Source organism: Schistocerca nitens, chromosome 10 (genome assembly GCF_023898315.1).
Source record: "Schistocerca nitens isolate TAMUIC-IGC-003100 chromosome 10, iqSchNite1.1, whole genome shotgun sequence".
Taxonomy (NCBI): Eukaryota; Metazoa; Arthropoda; class Insecta; order Orthoptera; family Acrididae; genus Schistocerca; species Schistocerca nitens.
In genome coordinates this window covers 93,598,419-93,618,473 of record NC_064623.1, presented here as the reverse complement: position 1 = coordinate 93,618,473, position 20,055 = coordinate 93,598,419, and the positions used below count along the sequence as shown (strand labels likewise).

Here is a 20,055-nt window from a genome sequence, read left to right as displayed (position 1 = left end):
AATATTAGTACGTGTAACCTATTGCGTATAACAAGGCGAAAATCCCCATTAATGTACGGGTACAAAATAAATGCCCAGTCTTTGGAAGCTGTAACATCCGTCAAGTATCTGGGTGTGACTATTCGAAATGATCTCAAATGGAATGATCAGATTACATAAGTAATGGGTAAGGCGAACTCTAGATTGCGTTGTATTGGTAAAATCTTGAAGCGACGAAGTTCTTCAACAAGGACAATACGTTAGTTCGTCCAGTCTTAGAGTATTATTTGTCTGTATGGGGCCCTTACCAGTGGGATCTGATTCAAGAGATTGAGAAGGTGCAAAGATGAGCGGCAAGATTCGTGACTGGTACATTTATCCATCGCGAGAACGTTACAAGTCTCATAGAAAGTTTGAAGTAGGACACACTTGCAGATAGAAGGCGCGCTAAACGGAAGGGGCTGCCCACTAAATTCCGAAACCCGATCTTCACCGAGTATGTAGAGCATATATTATTACCACTAACTTTCAAATCGCACAGTGATCACCATTCAAAGATAAGGAAAACTAGAGCTCGTACTGAGGCGTTCAGACAGTCGTTTTTCCCTCGCGCGATCCGCGAGTGGAACAGAGGGGGCGGAATATGACTTTGGCGCGAATTGTGCCCTCTGCCACACACCGCTTGGTGGCTAGCGGAGTATATACGTAGATGTAGAGGTTCTAACTGCACGAAAGTGATGGTCGCTTGCGCGTACGACGTAGACCTGGTCAGTGCTGTCTCTTAGAGTGCATTCGTCCAAGATATACTGACCCAAACCCAGGCCTTATGGTGTGGCGTGCACTAAGCTACAACTGTCGCTCACATGTGCTGTTTTTGGAGGGGGCGTTAATCAGCGCTCGGTACTTGCAGTATGTTGTTATACCCACTCTTCTGTCTTCTTTGAAAAAGAAAGGTAATGTATTGCTCCAACAAGATAATGCCCGCCCACACGCTGCCCGTGTTGTGCAAGACGCGCCGCAGCTTCCCTGGCCACTACGATCTGCGGACTTGTCTGCAAACGAGCACGTGTGGGCTACGATGGGACGAGGAGTGACTGGAGCGGCTCATCAACCAACAACTATTACAGAACTACGTGAACACGCCGAGCAGTCGTGGCATAACGTTTCCCTTTGTACGATCGACTGGATGCCAGATTCAGGATGGCTCGATACCTCACACCTCAGAACCGCCTGTGCTATTGATGTGTAAATGTAATCATTTCTGTGATGTCCTTAGGTTAGTTAGGTTTAAGTAGTTCTAAGTCAAAAATGGCTCTGAGCACTATGGGACTCAACTGCTGAGGTCATTAGTCCCCTAGGACTTAGAACTAGTGAAACCTAACTAACCTAAGGACATCACAAACATCCATGCCCGAGGCAGGATTCGAACCTGCGACCGTAGCGGTCTTGCGGTTCCAGACTGCAGCGCCTTTAACCGCACGGCCACTTCGGCCGGCGTAGTTCTAAGTTCTACGGGACTTATGACCTAAGATGTTGAGTCCCATAGTGCTCAGCGCCATGTAATCATTTCGTGTATTCCATATACAGTGTTGCAACAATAAATTTTGAGTGAATTGGAAATCCCTGAAAGGGTGTACTAATTTTTTTTCCGCTAGTGTACGTATCGGTCTGTGCGTGAAGATGCGACTTTTCAGGGTCTCATATCTTGGCTCCTATTCATAACAGAGGTAAGCGGTCATATGTTTTGGAGAACCCTTAGCCTAACGACCGATTGTATACATATCGGAAGAACGGGCGTACTGTAGGTGTTCTGCATTACAGGGTCAAAATTTAAACATTACATACGTTCTCCAGTCGAGCCAAATTGGGCAGATCGATTGATTCTTCTGCGTTAGGAGCGGTCTAAGACCGACCTTAGGCGCTATTTATTCATCAGCGGTCCGTGAGAAAACCACTAAAAGAACCATGATTTTCGAGTAGGAAAAGTACCAATTGAGGGAATGGCAACTTTTATGATTGATATTCATAGCAGATCGTCGAAATTTGTACCATAAATCCTTAAGACAATGTTCTGAGAACCTTGAAACTTTTTTCGAAATCATTATCCGTTTCCGAGATCCGGATGTTCTATATTACAGACTTTACGCGCATAAAAAATGCGCCTGAATTCGGTCTTAGGCGTAAATGTAATTTTAACTGACGTAGTGAATACATGGCGAGGATTATAGGCTCATCAAAATAGTTCAGACGTCACCAAACTAAGTTTTTAGTCGGCATCTCCTCACGAATAAAACCTTGTGACTTGCTGTCTCTTTGGTGGACACTTCATGCCTGCACAAATATGCCCAGCGTGGTGGTGGAAAAAATGTGCTGAAAAAGGTCTTAACATACCTAAACTGAACTTAAAATCAATGCCAGAAATTTTATGAAATTGGCATGACTGAAAAGTCAGTGAAATATTTCTAATAACATCTTTACAAATCATTAACTGCGAATTTTCGATGAACTACGATCGGTGAGCAAAGTATCCAGAAGAAATGCAAAGCAAACTATTTTGTCTTAATCTCTTACGATGCGAACTTATTTGTCATTTTTATGTATTATGTATTAAAGTGTACAGTATTTCCAAGCACATAAATAAACAGTCAAAACTTTGGTGACGTACATAATTCGTTTTATATGAGCAGCACACACTACTATAGCAAGGAAAAGAAGGGGAGTAGCAGAAAAATACTCCTGTCAGAGCACAGATATGGCGGATATGTTCCTCTCAGAAAGACTGACAGGGAAGTCAGTACCCATTCCGTCTTCCTCCCAAAACTTTTTGTGCTGGAACACAGTAGCAAAGAGACGGTGGCGGCGGCAGAGAGAGGAGGCAGTGGCAGTGTGAGAAGAAGGGAAAGGAGGCGGTGGAGGTGGGGGAGAAAAAGACGTCAGTGAAAGAGAACGAGAAATAGATGGAGCACTGGGACCGAAAGAGACACCAGACAGTGGAACTTAAAAATACAGATTGGTGGAGATCATACATAGTCTTGGGGGTCTGGACATTCCCAGACCGTCAAATTGGGGAGTAAAATAGGGGAGGGCGCATTTTGGACCGAAAATTTAAAGATGCGTGTGCAGGAGCTGGACTACTCAGAATTATTAAGCTACCAACTTATGGTGGAGACAATAGTAGTGGGAAAGAAAGACAGAAGGAGACATTGTAAGAGGGAGAGAGAGAAAGAGAGATAGGAGTGATAGTGGGATATACTGTAAATCAATGGGAGGTAAAGGAAACAGTGGGAAAGGGGCATATGTGGATAGTGGCAGTTAGAGGGAGAGGCTTTGTACGAACGCTTAACTACAAAGAGAGACTGGGTTAAATGATTTACAATGTTCTTGTTAAAAGAGTGAGAATGCATTCATCTCTCAAAAATTTTGGGCAGGAAGATGGGATGAGGATTGAGACAGCTGATTTCCCACTTTCCTGTCTTTAAAAGAGGAAGAGCGTTTGTCCACTCATGTGGTAATGAATTACATGCAGTAAACGAAGTCGGCGTGTGAAACGCAGACATACCTCAGGCGTATAAACCGCGTGGAAAGGCCTCAGCTTCTCTCCACTCGGGACACTTAACAAAGAAAGAGAGTTTAAGAAAATATACACCTTGTTCCCAATCGCGGATTCTTACTGCATGCATAGTCACGATCTCAGTTATGTAGTTACAGGCCTACGGCTTAATTAATTAAAAAGTTAATAAGATTAATTGGTAAATTTATGCACGGAAAACAGTTTTCGCCTGGCGTAACTGTTATAGCATAGCACTTCATCTTCAGGCCACAAGTGGCCCATCGGGACCATCTGACCGCCGTGTCATCCTCAGGTGAGGATGCGGATAGGAGGGGCGTGTGGTCAGCACACCGCTCTCCCGGCCGTTATAATTGTTTTCTCCGACCGGAGCTGCTACTATTCGGTCGAGTAGCGCCTCAATTGGCATCACGAGGCTGAGTGCATCCCAAAAATGGCAACAGCGTATGGCGGCCGGGATGGTAGAATTTTGGAACACGTATTATGTTCGAGTATAATGACTTTTCTGGAGACTAGAAATCTACTCTGTAGGAATCAGCATGGGTTTCGAAAAAGACGGTCGTGTGAAACCCAGCTCGCGCTATTCGTCCACGAGACTCAGAGGGCCATGGTCACGGGTTCACAGGTAGATGCCGTGTTTCTTGACTTCCGCAAGGCGTTCGATACAGTTCCCCACAGTCGTTTAATGAAAAAAGTAAGAGCATATGGACTATCAGACCAATTGTGTGATTGGATTGAGGAGTTCCTAGATAGCAGAACGCAGCATGTCATTCTCAATGGGGAGAAGTCTTCCGTAGTAAGAGTGATTTCAGGTGTGCCGCAGGGGAGTGTCATAGGACCGTTGCTATTCACAATATACATAAATGACCTGGTGGATGACATCGGAAGTTCACTGAGGCTTTTTGCAGATGATGCTGTGGTGTATCGAGAGGTTGTAACAATGGAAAATTGTACTGAAATGCAGGAGGATCTGCAGCGAATTGACGCATGGTGCAGGGAATGGCAATTGAATCTCAATGTAGACAAGTGTAATGTGCTGCGAATACATAGAAAGATAGATCCCTTATGATTTAGCTACAAAATAGCAGGTCAGCAACTGGAAGCAGTTAATTCCGTAAATTATCTGGGAGTACGCATTAGGAGTGATTTAAAATGGAATGATCATATAAAGTTGATCGTCGGTAAAGCAGATGTCAGACTGAGATTCATTGGAAGAATCCTAAGGAAATGCAATCCGAAAACAAAGGAAGTAGGTTACAGTACGTTTGTTCGCCCACTGCTTGAATACTGCTCAGCAGTGTGGGATCCGTACCAGATAGGGTTGATAGAAGAGATAGAGAAGATCCAACGGAGAGCAGCACGCTTCGTTACAGGATCATTTAGTAATCGCGAAAGCGTTACGGAGATGATAGATAAACTCCAGTGGAAGACTGCAGGAGAGACGCTCAGTAGCTCGGTACGGGCTTTTGTTAAAGTTTCGAGAACACACCTTCACCGAAGAGTCAAGCAATATATTGCTCCCTCCTACGTATATCTCGCGAAGAGACCATGAGGATAAAATCAGAGAGATTAGAGCCCACACAGAAGCATACCGACAATCCTTCTTTCCACGAACAATACGAGACTGGAATAGAAGGGAGAACCGATAGAGGTACTCAGGGTACCCTCCGCCACACACCGTCAGCTGGCTTGCGGAGTATGGATGTAGATGTAGATGGTCACCCGTCCAAGTGCTGGCCAGGCCCAGCAGCGCTCGACTTCGGTTACCTCACGTGAACCGGTGTATCCACTGCGGCAAGGCCGTTACGTAACTGTTACAAGTTTCCTATATGTCATTTGGTTAACACCAGACACCAGGCCACAAACAAGTGATTTGATGTCTGTGCAGATATCAATATGCACGGATATCTTTGGTGAAGTTGACTTTAAAGACAAAAGAAACCTCCACGGATCGTGAAGTTTTATCTACCACTGTCCACGACGATACATTGGCGGAAAAAAATTAGAACTCAAAAAATAGAGTAACGATATTTCGGGAACACATTTGTATAGGTAACAATTTAAGTGATTAACATTGCTAGATCACAGGTAATATAAGCGCGAGATAAGCCATTGCAACTGTGAAAGCAGGTGCATGAACAACAGGTGTAACTGCAAGAATGTTCAACGCAAGCAAGCAAACATGCATGCATTGTGTTGTATACGTGCGGTTGTCAGTTTGTAGGATGGAGTTCCACGCCAGTTTTACACAGTCGAATCACCAGGCTGAGTACAAATTTGCAGTCAGGGTGCGTGGGATGACCACGAAGTGCTCCTGCTGTAATTTGAAATCTAACCCCAGACCGTAACTCCAAGTGTACGTAAAGTGTGTCTAGCTCGCAGACAATCTGGTTGAAAGTCCTCCATTGGCCTCCTCCTAACGAATGAATGGCCGTCGCTGGCACCGAGAGAGAGAACCAGCTTTCATCGAAAAACACAACAGACCTCCACCCTGCCCTCGAATGAGTACTCACTTGGCACCACTGAAGTGGCGGTGGTTTGGGGTCAGTGGAATGCACGCTACAGGGAGTCGGGATCGGAACTGTCCTTCAAGTAACCGATCTGTAACGGTTTGTTGTCTCACTGTTGTGCCAACTGCTGCTCAGATTTCTGCTGCAGATGCAGTACGATGCGCCATAGCCATACCCCAAACACGATGGTCTTCCCTCTCGGTAGTGCCAAGTGGCTGTCCAGAGCATGGTCGTACATTCTCGTGACCAGCGCTGCCAATAATTATGTACAGTGGATGAAATATCGCAGAAGGAACGTCCAGCTTCTCGAATCGTCAGAGACGAGGGTATGGTCAGGAGTCCCCCATGGAAGAGTACGTGGACCACTCTTATTCTCCACACACAAAAACGTCCCAACGAACAGGGTGAGCAGCAATTAACTACTGTTTGCTGATGTACAGGAAGATGGCGAGTACGGGTGGCGGGTGCGAATAGCCTCTAACTCCGTATGAACATGCCTCTCAACGCATAGCGGCACCGACCGACCGCCGTGTCATCCTCAGCCGTTAGGCGTTACTGGAAGCGGATGTGGAGCGGCATTTGGTCACCACACCGCTCTCCCGGCCGTTGCGAGCTTTCGTGACCAGAGCCGCTACTTATCAGTCAAGCAGCTCTTAAACTGGTTGTTGTGTACATAGTTCCGTGTAGTCAGCACGTACACAACTTTCCCACTAGAGCGCGTCCCGCTAAGCACAACAGCGCAGGCGCAGCGCTCGTCCGTCTCCGCACTACGAGATGGCGCTGCCTTGGAGATGGACCAAATTCTGCTTCCGCCGATCCGTGTATTAATATGTAACGCAGGCAATGAGATTACTGCTAACGTAGAACCTTTTCTCCTCGCGGATCACACTCGCGCAGTGATACATGAACGCGCGAGGTATTATAATGAGTGTACAGACCTCCAATTAGTCAGTCTGTACCAGTCTGCATTTGTCTTCACCAGTCTATAGACAAGTTTCAGTCTGCGCCTAATAAGATTATCATATTCCTGTACATAGCTATGAAGATAAATGAATAGACACTTTGTCAAGTATCAGAGATATATGTGAGAATAAGATTAATGTACCTAGACCAAAGGATCTTCAGATTGTCAATTGTAAACAGCGTCCAGAATCAAGTTACGTAATGTCTATGCTTTTTATTATTTTAATAAATGTGTGTGAAAATTAATCAAGTTCTGTTTAGTCACCGTCAATCTACTACTCTAAGCGTGCAAGCGGCATTTCTATCATCTGACCTAACGGCAGAAGATAAACGTGCCACGATAAGACCACGAGACATATTGCTGACACTCGCCTACTTCGTTAGAGCGACAAGTCAAATAATCTGATGGTGTGTGTACCGAAGGTCTTACAGTACGCACACCACACTGGCCTCACAGGCTGATTGCACACTGTTTTACCAACAGTGTTCGACAGACCCCAAATGGTCACCCACCCGAGCGGTAGCCAAGTGCGACAGCGCTAAGCTTCGGTTATCCGGTGGGAACCGATGTTACCACTGTGGCAACGCCATTCGACGCTAAGTGGTTAGACACAGGGAGTGCTTCTTCGTACAGCCGGGCAGCTGGATTTGGCATTTGCCGGGCTGTAGTGAGATATGTCTGGGCTAGTGGTCGTCCCAGCGTAGAGCCTCCTGGAGCGTCGTTATGCTGTGGAAAAGGGTTTGGATCCACTTTTGCCTTGGACAGTAATTTATTTCTTGACTAGTCAGGTGTTTTGGTATTGGGAAGATGGCTGATTATGTGGGTAATACCAATTTTCATGCTTTGCAATTTCTTCTGCTTTTATTTGTGGCGCTGTTCGCTGTGTATTTTAGGAATTGCCTTTTAAGCTGTGATATGAAGATATTTGTTACCTTAATTTTTTTTAAAAAGGAAAAGGAAATACAAAACGTTCCAGCTGATTTCCTAGCAACTGTTATTTAAGATGTCTGTTTCTGGCGTAAGCTTGATCTTGATAAGGAATGAGCTCTTTCTATGATGCTAAGACTGAAATGTGTCGAATTTTTTCATTTTGGGAATACTATAAGGCATATAGGCATCGTTTTTCTAGCGCTCTGTCTGCGGGTGGAACAGCAAAGGAAACGAGTACTAGTGGTACAAGATACCCTCCGCCATGCACCGTAGGGTGGTTGGCGGGCTACGTATGTAGATGTAAATGTAGATGTAGATGTATAGAGTAGAATGTGCTCTGCAGCAGGTGTGTGTGTGTGTGTGTGTGTGTGTGTGCGTGTGCGAGTGTGTGTGTGTGTGTGTGTGTGTATGTGTGTGTGTAATATAACACTGATGAATGGTGTGAAATAAAGCTTTATGTGTAGTTTACTGTATTTCAATCGTCTTAAACAGTAGAAAGTAGAGAGGAAGTGTTACTTACCACAGTGTTGCCAAATGGGACCAGTGTAACGGTGATACGTTCTGGAGCATGTCTATAAGTCGGAAGCAGCTGGTTTATGAAGAATTCTCTGCACTCTGGGCTTAGCGTTTCATAGTAGACGCCAACTGTGGCTGTGTTATCAGCAAATACCTGTAACATAATATCTTCCGTAACGACTGGCAGTACAGATACATGATGAAGCTGCCTTACACGATAAAACGCACTGAAGACGGTCAAAGGCAAGGGTCTGGTTGTGAATTCCCTGGCATAGGTAAAAGCCGTGTACAGCAGTCGCTTAGTGAACAAAATAATAATGTCGGCCAGAGTTGTGATGGATTCAGGACTTATTAGCGGATACAACTTTGCACGGCGCTCTAAACGGAGCAAAATTATTAGATGTGGAAGTACCCTAAGGGAGCCCGCCCGGGTAGCCACGCGGTCTATTGCGCTGCTTCCCAAGCGGGAAGGCATGCCGGTCCCCGGTACGAATCCGCCCGGCGGATTTGTGTCGAGGTCCGGTGCGCCGGCCAGCCTGTGGATGGTTTTTAAGCCGGTTTTCCATCTGCGGCGAATGCGGGCTGGTTCACGTTATCCCGCCGCAGTTAAACTATGTCGGCGATTGTTGCGCAAACACTGTCTCCACGTATGCGCACACCATATGTACACTACCAAGCAAACATTTGGGGCTACACTCGTCTGGTATGTAACGTTCCCGGGAATGGGTTGTCCAGTGGGGGCCGAAGGTGGAACCACACAATAACCCTCGGTTTGGTGTAGGGCGGCAGTAGGGTGGGTGGACTGTTGTGGGGTTGTGGACCACTGAGGGTTATGGTGGGACGGAGCCTCTCCGTTGTTTCTAGGTCCCTGTTCAACAGACACAATACACACAAATGTTCAAATGTGTGTGAAATTTTATGGGACTTAATTGCTAAGGTCATCAGTCCCTAAGCTTACACACTACTTAACCTATATTCTCCTAAGGACAAACACACACACCCATGCCCGAGGGAGGACTCGAACCTCCGCCGGGACCAGCCACACAGTCCATGACTGCAGCGCCTTAGACCGCTCGGCTAATCCCGCGCGGCACAGTACACACACACAACACACACACACACACACTAAGGGAGTGTTGATGAGAGGCTTATATTTTTCGCCATATTACATGCCAGGTGTGTCACCGAAGACACGGCACCCCATTTACAGGGCAGTGCAGTTAAAAGCGGTCCTCCCCGGATTTGTGAATGCAGTATTTCGACTTCTGGAACAGAGCAAAGAGCTACAACAATGGACAGTGTTATGCAATAATCAACTGATACTATTCTTCTGTCAGCATTTCAGCTTTTTGATTAGCGACATTAGATATGAAACGCGAATGCGGCATTTCGAATTCTGAAACAGAGCAAAGATCTACAACAATGGACAGTTTTATGCAAGAATCGACTGTTACTATGCTTCTGTCAGCATTTCAGCTTTTTCATTAGCGACATTAGGTATGAGACGCGAATGCAGCATTTCGAATTCTGAAACAGAGCAAAGAGCTACAACAATGGATTGTTTTATGCAATAATCGACTGCTACTATTCTTCTCTCAGCATTTCAGCTTTTTCATTAGCGACACTGGAAATTCCTCTTTGCGGTCTGCAAAATGACTTTCTCGATAGAATGAAGAACTGTGGAAGCATGTGCGAAAACAAATTCGGTTAAGGAAACTCGCGAAATTTTCATGGTATGCTATCCGGATGAAGGACCACCAGCAAAGAGAGCAATACAGAGTCCGTGTAGAAACTGGTGCACCTACAGATCTGTGCAAAATGTAAAACGACAAAGAATTCCTTCAGTTTGCACACCAGAAGTTATTGCAGATATTCGCAGAAGAATTGTCCAGAGTCCAAAGCAGTCGACACGTAAATTGGCGCAACTGACGCATGTAACTAGGATCGTTTGCCAGCAGATGTTGAAAAGTCTTAATCTGAAGCCAGCTCCTGTGACGCTTGTGCAGCAGTTACGGGAGGACGAGTCAGAAACGTGTAGATTAATGCACGTGGCTTTTGAACAACATCATCGATGGTTTGTCAGACCCTTTCTATTACATCATCAGTGTCCGCTCCGATAGCCGAGTGGTCAGCGTGACGGATTGCTATCCTACGGGTCCGGGCCCGATTCCCGCCTAGGTCGGGGAATTTCTCCGCTCAGGGACTGTGTGTTGTGCTGTCTTCATCATTTCATCCCGATCTTGCTCTCCCGTCGCCCAATGTGGCGTCGAATGTAGTAAGACCTGCGCCAAGGCGGCTGGACCTGCCCCAAAAGGGGCCTCCCGGTCAGTGACGCCAAACGCTCATTTCATTTCATTACATCATCAGCGACAAATCGTGGTTTCATATTTCCAGTGATGTGAATTCACAGGACACGAGGTACTGACCAACAGAGAGCCGTAACATTGTGTGTCAGCAACCTCTCCAAAATGGTTCCAATTACTCTGAACAGGATTCGAACCTGCGAACGTAGCTGTTGTGTACATAGTTGCGCGTAGTCAGCGCGTACACAACTTTCCCACTAGAGCGCGCCCCGCTAAGCACAACAGCGCAGGTGCGGCGCTCGTCCGTCTCCGCGCTACGAGATGGCACTGCCATAGAGACGGACCGAATTCTGCTTCCGCCGATCTGCGTATTAATATGTAATGCAGCCAATGAGATTACTGCTAACGTAGAACCTTTTCTCCTCGTGGATCACACTCGCGGAGTGATACATGAACGCCCGAGGTATTATAACGAGTGTACAGACCTCCGATTAGTGATTAGTGAGTCTGCATTTGTTTGTACCACTCTGCATTAGTCTGTACCAGTCTGTACGAGTTCTACATTTGTCTGTACCAGTCTATAGTCAAGTTTCAGTTTGTGCCTAATAAGATTACCATATTCCTGCACATAGCCATGAAGATAAATGTATAGACACTTTTGTCAATTATCAGAGATATATGTGAGGATAAGATTAACGTACCAAGACCAAAGGAACTTCAGATTGTCCATTGTAAACAGCATCCAGAATCAAGTTACGTAATATCTATGCCTTTTTATTATTTTAATAAATGTGTGTGAAAATTAATCAAGTTCTGTTTAAAGTTGGTCACCATCAATCTGCTACTCTAAGCTGCAAGTGGCATTTCAATCGTCTGACCTAACGGCGGAAGATAAACACGCCACGATAAGACCACGAGACATATTTCTGACACTCGCCTACTTCGTTAGAGCGACAACTCAAATAATCTGCTGGTGTGTGTACTGAAGGTCTTACAGTATGCACACCACAGTAGCGGTCGCGCGGTCCCACACTGAAGCGCCTAGAACCGCTCGGCAACACCGGCCGGCGCAACCACTCCATTATGAAAAAATTGCCGTTTGGCGCGCCGTAACATGAACGCGCATCATCTCATTCTTTGTGTGAGGTGTTCTCCGTTACTAACGATCATTTTATACGAGCACAGTAGCCGCGAGGAGTGGTCATGCGGTTTGAGGCGCTTTGTCACGCATTGCACGGCACCTCCCGCCGGAGGTTCGAGTCCGACCTGGGGCATGGGTGTGTGTGTTGCTCCTAGCGTAAGTTAGTTTAAGTAATGTGTAAGTGTACGGACCGATGACCTCAGCAGCTTGGTCCCTTAGGAATTTAGACACATTTGAACATTTTGGCGAGCGTAGTGCAGTTTCTGATTCGTGATCGGACGAGAACAGTGGACGCTATACACTATGGAAAGCTATATTGTACACGTATCACAAAGAATCGAAGTTTTAAGGAAGCAGTTTTTCATTTCATAGTTTTTCACCGTAGTTTAGCTTAGAGAAACCTGCAAGGAGAACGTATGTCATGCGCTGGAAATACGTTTCTTACAAGGAGATAGTAATAGCGTTGCATTCCATACGAGTAATAGGTCGGATACCGCAACGATCTGACGTTATAGCTTGTTTTAAATGCAGAACCTTATAGCCTTAAGAGTGCATGTGTTTAAGTTCTCTCTTACTAATACCTTCTCGACAGACTTATTTTTTAGTTCTAACTTACAAGTCAAACTCCAATTTTCATTGATTTAAATTGCTGTAGTACTTCTTTAATAATGATTTAATTTCAAGAAAGCTTTCATTCACTGTTAGACCTCCACAGCAAATCCGCCCCGTTAGCTGGGTGGTCAGCGCAACGGACTGTCATACCAAGGGGCCTGGGTTCGATTCCCGCCTGGGTCGGAGATTTTGTCCGCTCAGGGACTGGGTGTTATGTTGTCTCTATCATCGTCATCTAATCCCCATCGACGCGCAAATCGCCGAACCGGCGTCAACTCAAAAGACTTAAACCAGGCGACCGGTCTACCCCACGGGAGGCCCTAGTCACACGACGGTTCCATTTACCTCCATAGGAGTTAAATTTCCACAATTGCTAAAACACGTATTTCTTTATTTCTGATCAGGAAACCAATCGCCAATTTTGGTTGCTGGATACTTAGCAGTGATAGGAAATCTTTTAATCTTCAATTCCGACTTTTCCATACTTTCATTTTACTTCATTTTATTTACACTACTGGCTATTAAAATTGCTACACCACGAAGATGACGTGCTACAGACGCGAAATTTAACCGACAGGAAGAAGACGCTGTGATATGCAAATGATTAGCTTTTCAGAGCATTCACACAAGGTTGGAGCCGGTGGCAACACCTGCAACGTGCTGACATGAGAAAAGTTTCCAACCGATTTCTCATACACAAACACCAGTTGACCGGCGTTGCCTGGTGAAACGTTGTTGTGATGCCTGGTGTAAGGAGGAGAAATGCGTACCACCACGTTTCCGACTTTGATAAAGGTCGGATTGTAGCCTATCGCGATTGCAGTTTACCGTATCGCGACATTGCTGCTCGCGTTGGTCGAGATAAAATGACTGTTAGCAGAATATGGAATCGGTGGGTTCAGGAGGGTAATTCGGAACGCCGTGCTGGATCCCAACGGCCTCGTATCACTAGCAGTCGAGATGACAGGCATCTTATCCGCATGGCTTTAACGGATCGTGCGGCGACGTCTCGATCCCTGAGTCTACAGATGGGGACGTTTGCAAGACAACAGCCATCTGCACGAACAGTTCGACGTCGTTTGCAGCACCATGGACTATCAGCTCGGAGACCACGGCTGCGGTTACCCTTGACGCTGCATCCCAGACAGGAGCGCCTGTGGTGGTGTACTCAACGACGAACCAGGGTGCACGAATGGCAAAACGTCATTTTTTCGAATGAATCCAGGTTCTGTTTACAGCATCACGATGGTCGCATCCGTGTTTGGCGACATCGCAGTGAACGCACATTGGAAGCGTGTATTCGTCATCGCCATACTGGCGTATCACCTGGCGTGATGGTATGGGGTGCCATTGGTTACACGTCTCGGTCACCTCTTGTTCGCAGTGACGGTACTTTGAACACTGTTCGTCAGATTTCAGATGTGTTACGACCCGTGGCTGTACCCTTCATTCGATCCCTGTGACACCCTACATTTCGGCAGGATAATGCACGACCTCATGTTGCAGGTCCTGTACGGGCCTTTCTGGATACAGAAAATGTTCGACTGCTGCCCTGGCCAGCACATTCTCCAGATCTCTCACCAACTGGAAACGTCTGGTCAATGGTGGCCGAGCAATTGGCTCGTCACAATACGCCAGTCGCTACTCTTGATGAACTGTGGTACCGCGTTGAAGCTGCATGGGCAGCTGTACCTGTACACGCCATCCAAGCTCTGTTTGACTCAATGCCCAGGCGTATCAAGGCCGTTATTACGGCCAGAGGTGGTTGTTCTGGGTACTGATTTCTCAGGATCTATGCACCCAAATTGCGTGAAAATATAATCACATGTCAGTTCTAGTATAATATTTTTGTCCAGTGAATACCCGTTTATCATCTGCATTTCTTCTTCGTGTAGCAATTTTAATGGCCAGTAGTGTTCTTTTTCATTTGAGATCTGTTGCATACTGCATTAGAAAATAGATGTATGGGCACTAATCTAATTCTGTAGGAAGTAAATTTGATTATGCGATTCCATGAGGACCCATTTGTTAGGCATCAAGTATCTTGTAAATTTTTTTTTCATTGTCTTGATAAAATTGTATGGAGAAACAAGCGCCCATCACTTTTATAGTGATCCTCGAATTTCCTGCTAAGGAACGAAGGAAGACATTGGGAGGTACTTACTTGTGCGTGAAACAAGATGGCGAGACCGAACGCAGAGAGAACACCCCGTGGCAGAAACATCTTGGCGGTGTGGCGGTGGTGACAGTCCAGGGGACGGCAGCTCTGTCCATTTATACGCTGCCCGCCGGCTGGTGTGCGTCGGAAAGGAAACAAAACGTCACCGACGGGTGTTGCGCAGTAACGCGGGTGCAGACCCTGACCCGCGACTCGCAGGTGCGACGAGGTGACTCCGGGTCAAGCAGGAAAACCTGTAATGTCTCGCGAGGCAATAGCATACCCCGCTACAGCGGTCAGCAGACTTATTCCATTGCGGAGCGGATAACCGGCAGACTCACGCGATCAAAGACCGCACCGTCCTTTAGGCAAGCCAGAACGGAAGCTCGAAAAAACCACAGAATAACACCCGATCATAAAAAGACACTGGTCTGTGTCATTTGCATAGAAAAGTTTGCATTCTGCCACGGGTGACATCTTAGCAGAGACAAACAAAGTAACAATATATCAGTACCAGACGAGGAAAATTATGCATTACTCAATGACGTCAGTGTATCATTACATTTTCCAATCAACGGTGCCAAAAAACCCTCTCCTTAAAATTAAACCAGTAAACAGCGCTCGGTCGCAAAATTATTTGACCTAGGTTTCGGCTGCTTCTAAGAGTGCCTTCATCAGAAATGAAACATTGAAACTGGCCTATAACATGAGCGCAAAGTTTTAGGAAAGACATGTTTTTATAAGTTTAAGTACTGACTAGCAGTATAAAAAGAAAAGGCACAGTACTTACATGTCATGTAAAAAGTAAATATTAAGCGATAAAGCTTTAGTCACAGAATTCTAAAATAGAAAACATAGAAGGCAACCCACTGTAGGCTGCTCACACGTATCGAGCTGCAGTAGCATCATACTTAGGCGCCAGGCAGGTGAACATTACGCCAAAAGTGCCATCTAGTAGCCGCAAATACAAACAGGCTTCTTAACATTCGAAATATAGACAGGCGAATATTGTGATGAACATTATTTAATATATGAAGTAAGAGGCAATATTTTATCTGTCTGCAGCAGACGTGGTAACAATTTGTCTACATAAGAGCTTAGAAGTACAGTTTAAAGGCTGAAAACGCCATTAAAGAATAACTCAGCGAATAACTCAGCGAGTAGAAATAACGATGTAATATGGAATGTAGATAATATAAACCATTTAATGAAAAAGAAATTATAAATCGACTTAGAAAAAATATTTCGGTAACTGCACGAAGGAACACGAAATCAGCCGGCCTAAGTGGCCGTGCGGTTAAAGGCGCTGCAGTCTGGAACCGCAAGACCGCTACGGTCGCAGGTTCGAATCCTGCCTCGGGCATGGGTGTTTGTGATGTCCTTAGGTTAGTTAGGTTTAACTAGTTCTAAGTTCTAGGGGACTAATGACCTCAGCAGTTGAGTCCCATAGTGCTCAGAGCCATTTGAACCATTTGAACACGAAATCAAATATCAAGCAACGGCTTTATACCATTGAAGAAGCTTCTATTACGTAGTTGTAGCTGCTCATTAAGAAGGAAGCCATTTCGAGAAAGATGTTTGAAAACTTTCTAATTCTTCGAGAACATTTAATCTACGCCTTTCTTCTCAGTGTGCAGAATGTTGATATCGTGAACAGCTTAGGCGAGTGACCTGTAATCAGAACGTGGTCGGCAAAAGACTAATTCTGAGTGCTAGTACCATTTTTTCTTTAAAGATATTTGTATCTGACTGTAAAAGCACGTCTTGTTTGTCCCACGTAGTAAGAAGAGCAGGTGTCGCAAAGAATTTTATAGACACCAGAGTCTTTCAAAGGGGAACCGGTCGATTTTAAATTATGAACACATTTTTTTCAAACTATTTTTGGTTGAAAAGGCAACATTACAGTTGTATTTATTACGAAGAAGGAGTTGTATCTGACAGAAGATGGACCCCAAGAAAGGAATAGAAAAAAATTTCTTCTTTAGACTGGACTCAGTGATAGAGGTGCTGAGTGTAGTAACTCTTTTAACAGTTTTCTTTTTAAGAATGCTATTCACTATGGCAGGTTCGTATTCGTTATTAACTGCTATCGTTTTGATTAAATTAATTCCTTCCTCGAATTTTTCTTTCTACAATAGAACAGAAGCAGCTCCGTGAATAGCCGGGTCAAAGAAAGCGTTCTTATGAAATCGTGGGTGCATAGAAGACTCAGGCACGATCCGATCGGTGATTGTTTCTTTATGAAAAATATTAACTGAGATTTTATTTTCTTCTACCGTAAGCGTTAAGTCAAGAAAATTCAACTGAAGGGCCTCGTTTTCGAATTCGCTGGTGAAGGATATTTTCTCGTTCTTTGAAGAGATTGAAAATACGGTTAATGCCATCAAAAACTCCTTTGTAGATGACTAAAATATCATCGACATATCTGAAATAAGAGAGAATGCCTATCGCTGTAGCTGAGAAACGGTTGAAGAGTTTTACTTTTAGAGAGTTAATGAAAATTTTAAAACATCTTTCTCGAAATGATGGCCTCCTTCTTAATGAGCAGCTACAACTACATAATAGAAGCTTCTTCAACGGTATGAAGCTGTTGCTTGATATTTGATTTCGTGTTCCTTCGTGCAGTTACCGAAATGTTTTTTCTAAGTAGATTTATAATTTCTTGTTCATTAAATGGTTTATCTTATCTACATTCCATATTATATCGTTATTTCTACTCGCTGAGTTATTCAGCTCCCTTTGTAATTCTGTAATGGCGATTTCAGCCTTTGAACAGTACTTGTAAGCTATTATGTAGACAAATTGTTACCATGTCTGCTGCTGACAGATCAAGTATTGCCTCTTACTTCATCTATCAGATAATGTTCATCACAATATTCGCCTGTCTATATTTTGACTGTTAAGTAGCCTGTTTGTATTTGCGGCTCCTAATGGCACTTTTGGTGTAATGTTCACCTGCCTGGCGCCTAAGTATGATGCTACCGGAGCTCGACAGCTGTGAGCAGCGCACAGTTGGTTGCCTTCTATGTTTTCTATTTTAAAATTCTGTGACTAAAGCTTTATCGCTTGATAGTTATACGTGACATGTAAGTAATATGCCTTTTCTTTTTATACTGCTAGTCAGTATTTAAACTTGTAAAAAACATTTTTTTCCCTAGAACTTTGTACTTATGTTACAGGCCAGTTTCAATGTTTTATTTCTGATGAAGGCACTCTTAGAAGTGGCCGAAACCTAGGTTAAAAAGACTTCATTTTGCCACCGAGGGATGTTTATTGCTTTAACTTTACATTGCAACTTCTAAAGACCCTACCATAACAAAGGTCAAAAATTAATTATAATTGTACTGTTGCTCACGCTGCTAAATATTGCATTTTCGGGCAACAACAAAGTTATATTATGTGGCAGGTGTCATTAGAGCACAGTTAATAAAGTCATTTCTTGAAATAATGGATAAACTAGGCACTCATCTTTTCGTGTTTCCCACGCTGGTCTCGTTGTGAACTCATGGCTCAATCGTCGAAAATCTAGGTAGTGATGATTCCAAGCTCGGATGCAAAGAGGCCTAGGTGCTATTCTGCGACTTTCAAAAGTTTTATAGATGTGTTTCATAAACCATTCTTGAAGATTAAACTTTTGCAAGTTAGGACAATGGTGATGTAAAAAAGTAATCAGCACTCCGAACTTAAGTTACACTTCTTTTTTTATTACTTTTGTTGCAATATCACGTAACTCGCTCCAAAATATCACTTCACAATATGAAACATAATTGAAAATATCTTCCTCACTGTTAAAGTTCACATTTCATAAACTGACTACAAATTGCGTCTTTTTAACATGACGACCAAAACTTGACTCTCTAATAACCGCTTACGCGCCCAAAAGTCAGAGTTACAAGTACGTCAGTGATCGTAGTGATAAAAGAAAGAATACACGTAAGAATAATACCATTGCAATACATACATATCGATGTATCGAAGTACCTCTACATTAATGAAATCGAATCTGAATGTTGTCACAGAAATATGTTAACTATTTTACAGAAACACAGTAGAATATTGCTGGTATCGAGAGGTTGAGTTGAGGTGCCGTAATGGTTACGTAATTTAAGTACCATTACAAGCTGTCGCTGACTTTAAGATCTTTGCTTGAAGTAATTATAATAGCACGAAACACACATATCCTACACACCTGATAGTGCTTATATTAGTCCTCGTGGAGCATATGTGGAATTTCGATGAAGTGGAAGAGAACAATGTCCACAACTCACTAAAGCCACATTTTTTACATTTGAGGTTAATTTCGCAAGCAAGTAGTCCGATAGCAAGAGCCAGACTAATTACATTTTCAAATCATGATACGGGTATGTCAATGTCATTACCAGCCTTTCGACAGACGTATTGCGAATTCTTTGCTGCAAAAAATGGACTGTAAATCAGAGAGTAAAGTTTGATTATGAAATAACGATCATGTATTTTCACTTGTGGTTTGGCGCGTTGTAGCGTTACAAAATCAGCAGTCCTCCTGATATAGATCTTATATTGGCGAAAGAAGTAAACGTCAGTGTTGGCAATATTTTGTTGTTTTCGGTGGCAGTATCTTCAGCGTAACACGTTTGTTCGTAAAATTTGTATCCGACCAGGAATCACACAACAACAGGCACTTTTAACTTGTGGCATGGTCGCCAAGGAATGAAGTTAGAAAACATTTACTGTGTTCTTTATTCATTTTCCCAATTTTGCCTGCCGCCACATGAATGTTTCACGGGCAGGTTGTTTGAAGTTTGTTTGAAACATTCGGGCAAAGTGCCTTATCCCTCCTGAAAGCGGATGTACGCCTTGTCTGTCAGTTTTTCTATCACTCCAATTGTGTAGTTGTGTTCAGAGTTACGCACAGACTGCAACTAACTAGCTGCAGTTTCCCCTCCTCTATGAGACAGTGCTGATGATGATCTTTCGTACTGGAATGATGACTCGGGTCATCATTCCAAACATTTCCTTTCTCGACACTCTGCTCTGTCAGAAACGTGATCACTGCCTCTACAGACTGTTGTGACTTCTGACGTATGCTATCATTGTGTTCTATGTCCTTGCGGGTGCCAAAGGTAGTAAAATGCCTGATCAATTGCCATATTCAGCTTTAAGGCTGACGACAAAACAAACTGAAGCTTTGAAATTGTCCAAGCCAATCATTTTAGACGCTTCTAGTGCCCACATTTGCAGATGCCAATATTGTAGATGCATACCATCTTGCTCTATCAAATTTGGATATTACACGCTATTTTACGGTTTGTAATAGTCACAGTTAGTTTCCTTTGAAACGATCTCCTGCTCGCCTTTTGCTAGCCGCATAATTTAAAAATAATCTGCAATTTGA

At 44.1% G+C, this 20,055-nt stretch overlaps 1 protein-coding gene across 1 annotated transcript in view; it reads right to left on the bottom strand.

Moving 5' to 3' along the window:
• The window catches only part of LOC126210103 (gamma-interferon-inducible lysosomal thiol reductase-like), a 39,705-nt gene extending 24,869 nt beyond the window's left edge, over positions 1-14,836 (bottom strand). Inside the window, exons 1-2 of the mRNA XM_049939238.1 lie at positions 14,688-14,836; positions 8,472-8,621 (exon numbers count right to left, since the gene is read on the bottom strand). Coding sequence (XP_049795195.1) covers positions 8,472-8,621; positions 14,688-14,747 — 210 coding nt within the window. The 5' untranslated portion in view covers positions 14,748-14,836. The remainder of the gene's footprint in view (positions 1-8,471; positions 8,622-14,687) is intronic.
• Positions 14,837-20,055: the final 5,219 nt, after the last annotated feature.